This window comes from Salvelinus sp. IW2-2015, linkage group LG6.2, assembly GCF_002910315.2.
Source record: "Salvelinus sp. IW2-2015 linkage group LG6.2, ASM291031v2, whole genome shotgun sequence".
Lineage (NCBI taxonomy): Eukaryota > Metazoa > Chordata > Actinopteri > Salmoniformes > Salmonidae > Salvelinus > Salvelinus sp. IW2-2015.
In genome coordinates this window covers 24,106,629-24,107,475 of record NC_036846.1, presented here as the reverse complement: position 1 = coordinate 24,107,475, position 847 = coordinate 24,106,629, and the positions used below count along the sequence as shown (strand labels likewise).

Here is an 847-nt window from a genome sequence, read left to right as displayed (position 1 = left end):
TGTCCTGTCCAGTCTGTATGGTGGCACAGAGGCTGTGACTGAGTCTTCTTGGTGTCGGTCTCAGGTCCTCTGTTGTTTTACTATTGTTTATCTCTCTTCTTTGATCTATCTTAATTTCATATTTGTCTAGAAATMTATTGTTTTGAAGTGCTATATAAATAAAGTTTGATTTGATTTCCAGGCTGGTGCAGGAACAGGGCAGCTACCTCAGGAGAACCAGGAGTTAACCAGCCAGCTGCAGCGTCTAGAAAGCTCATTTAGTATCTTTGCTGAGGCGTCCAACCCCAACCAGCTCCTAGCCCACCTGGGACGCATGGCCGTCGAGTTCCARCACCTCTCCTCCAAGGTCCAGAAGAACGAGCAGAGGACGTCCCTCCTGCAGGTAACTGACAGGGGCAGATTGGGAGAAAGCCAGGCAGGTAGACAAATGGCTAGGCAGGCAGAGAAGTAAACAGCTTGTCCACACAGGTATATTTTGAAAACTGGAAATTCAGCATGTCACCTGTATAGGGAACAACAATTGTGAGTTTGTCATTCCTGATGCTGAACCAAATTATGTTGCAAAACCAAGGCAGCGTCTACTCTTCCTGGGTCCAAATAGGAAACAACCAAGGCAGCGTCTACTCTTCCTGGGTCCAAATAGGAAACAAAACCAAGACAGCGTCTACTCTTCCTGGGTCCAAATAGGAAACAAAACCAAGGCAGCGTCTACTCTTCCTGGTCAAAATAGGAAACAAAACCAAGCAGCTTCTACTCTTCCTGGGTCCAACTAGGAACAAAACCAAGACAGCTTTACTCTTCCTGGTGCAAATAGGAAACAAAAACCAACAGCGTCTATTGCTTCCTG

At 46.3% G+C, this 847-nt stretch overlaps 1 protein-coding gene across 6 annotated transcripts in view; it reads left to right on the top strand.

Annotated features, from left to right (window-relative positions):
- tnip1 (TNFAIP3 interacting protein 1) overlaps positions 1-847 on the top strand; it is a 42,156-nt gene that overhangs the window by 7,957 nt on the left and 33,352 nt on the right. For all 6 annotated transcript variants that reach the window (XM_023990472.2, XM_070444303.1, XM_023990474.2 and 3 more), the window contains exon 4: positions 182-382. In XM_023990472.2, the coding sequence (XP_023846240.1) occupies positions 182-382 (201 nt within the window). The remainder of the gene's footprint in view (positions 1-181; positions 383-847) is intronic.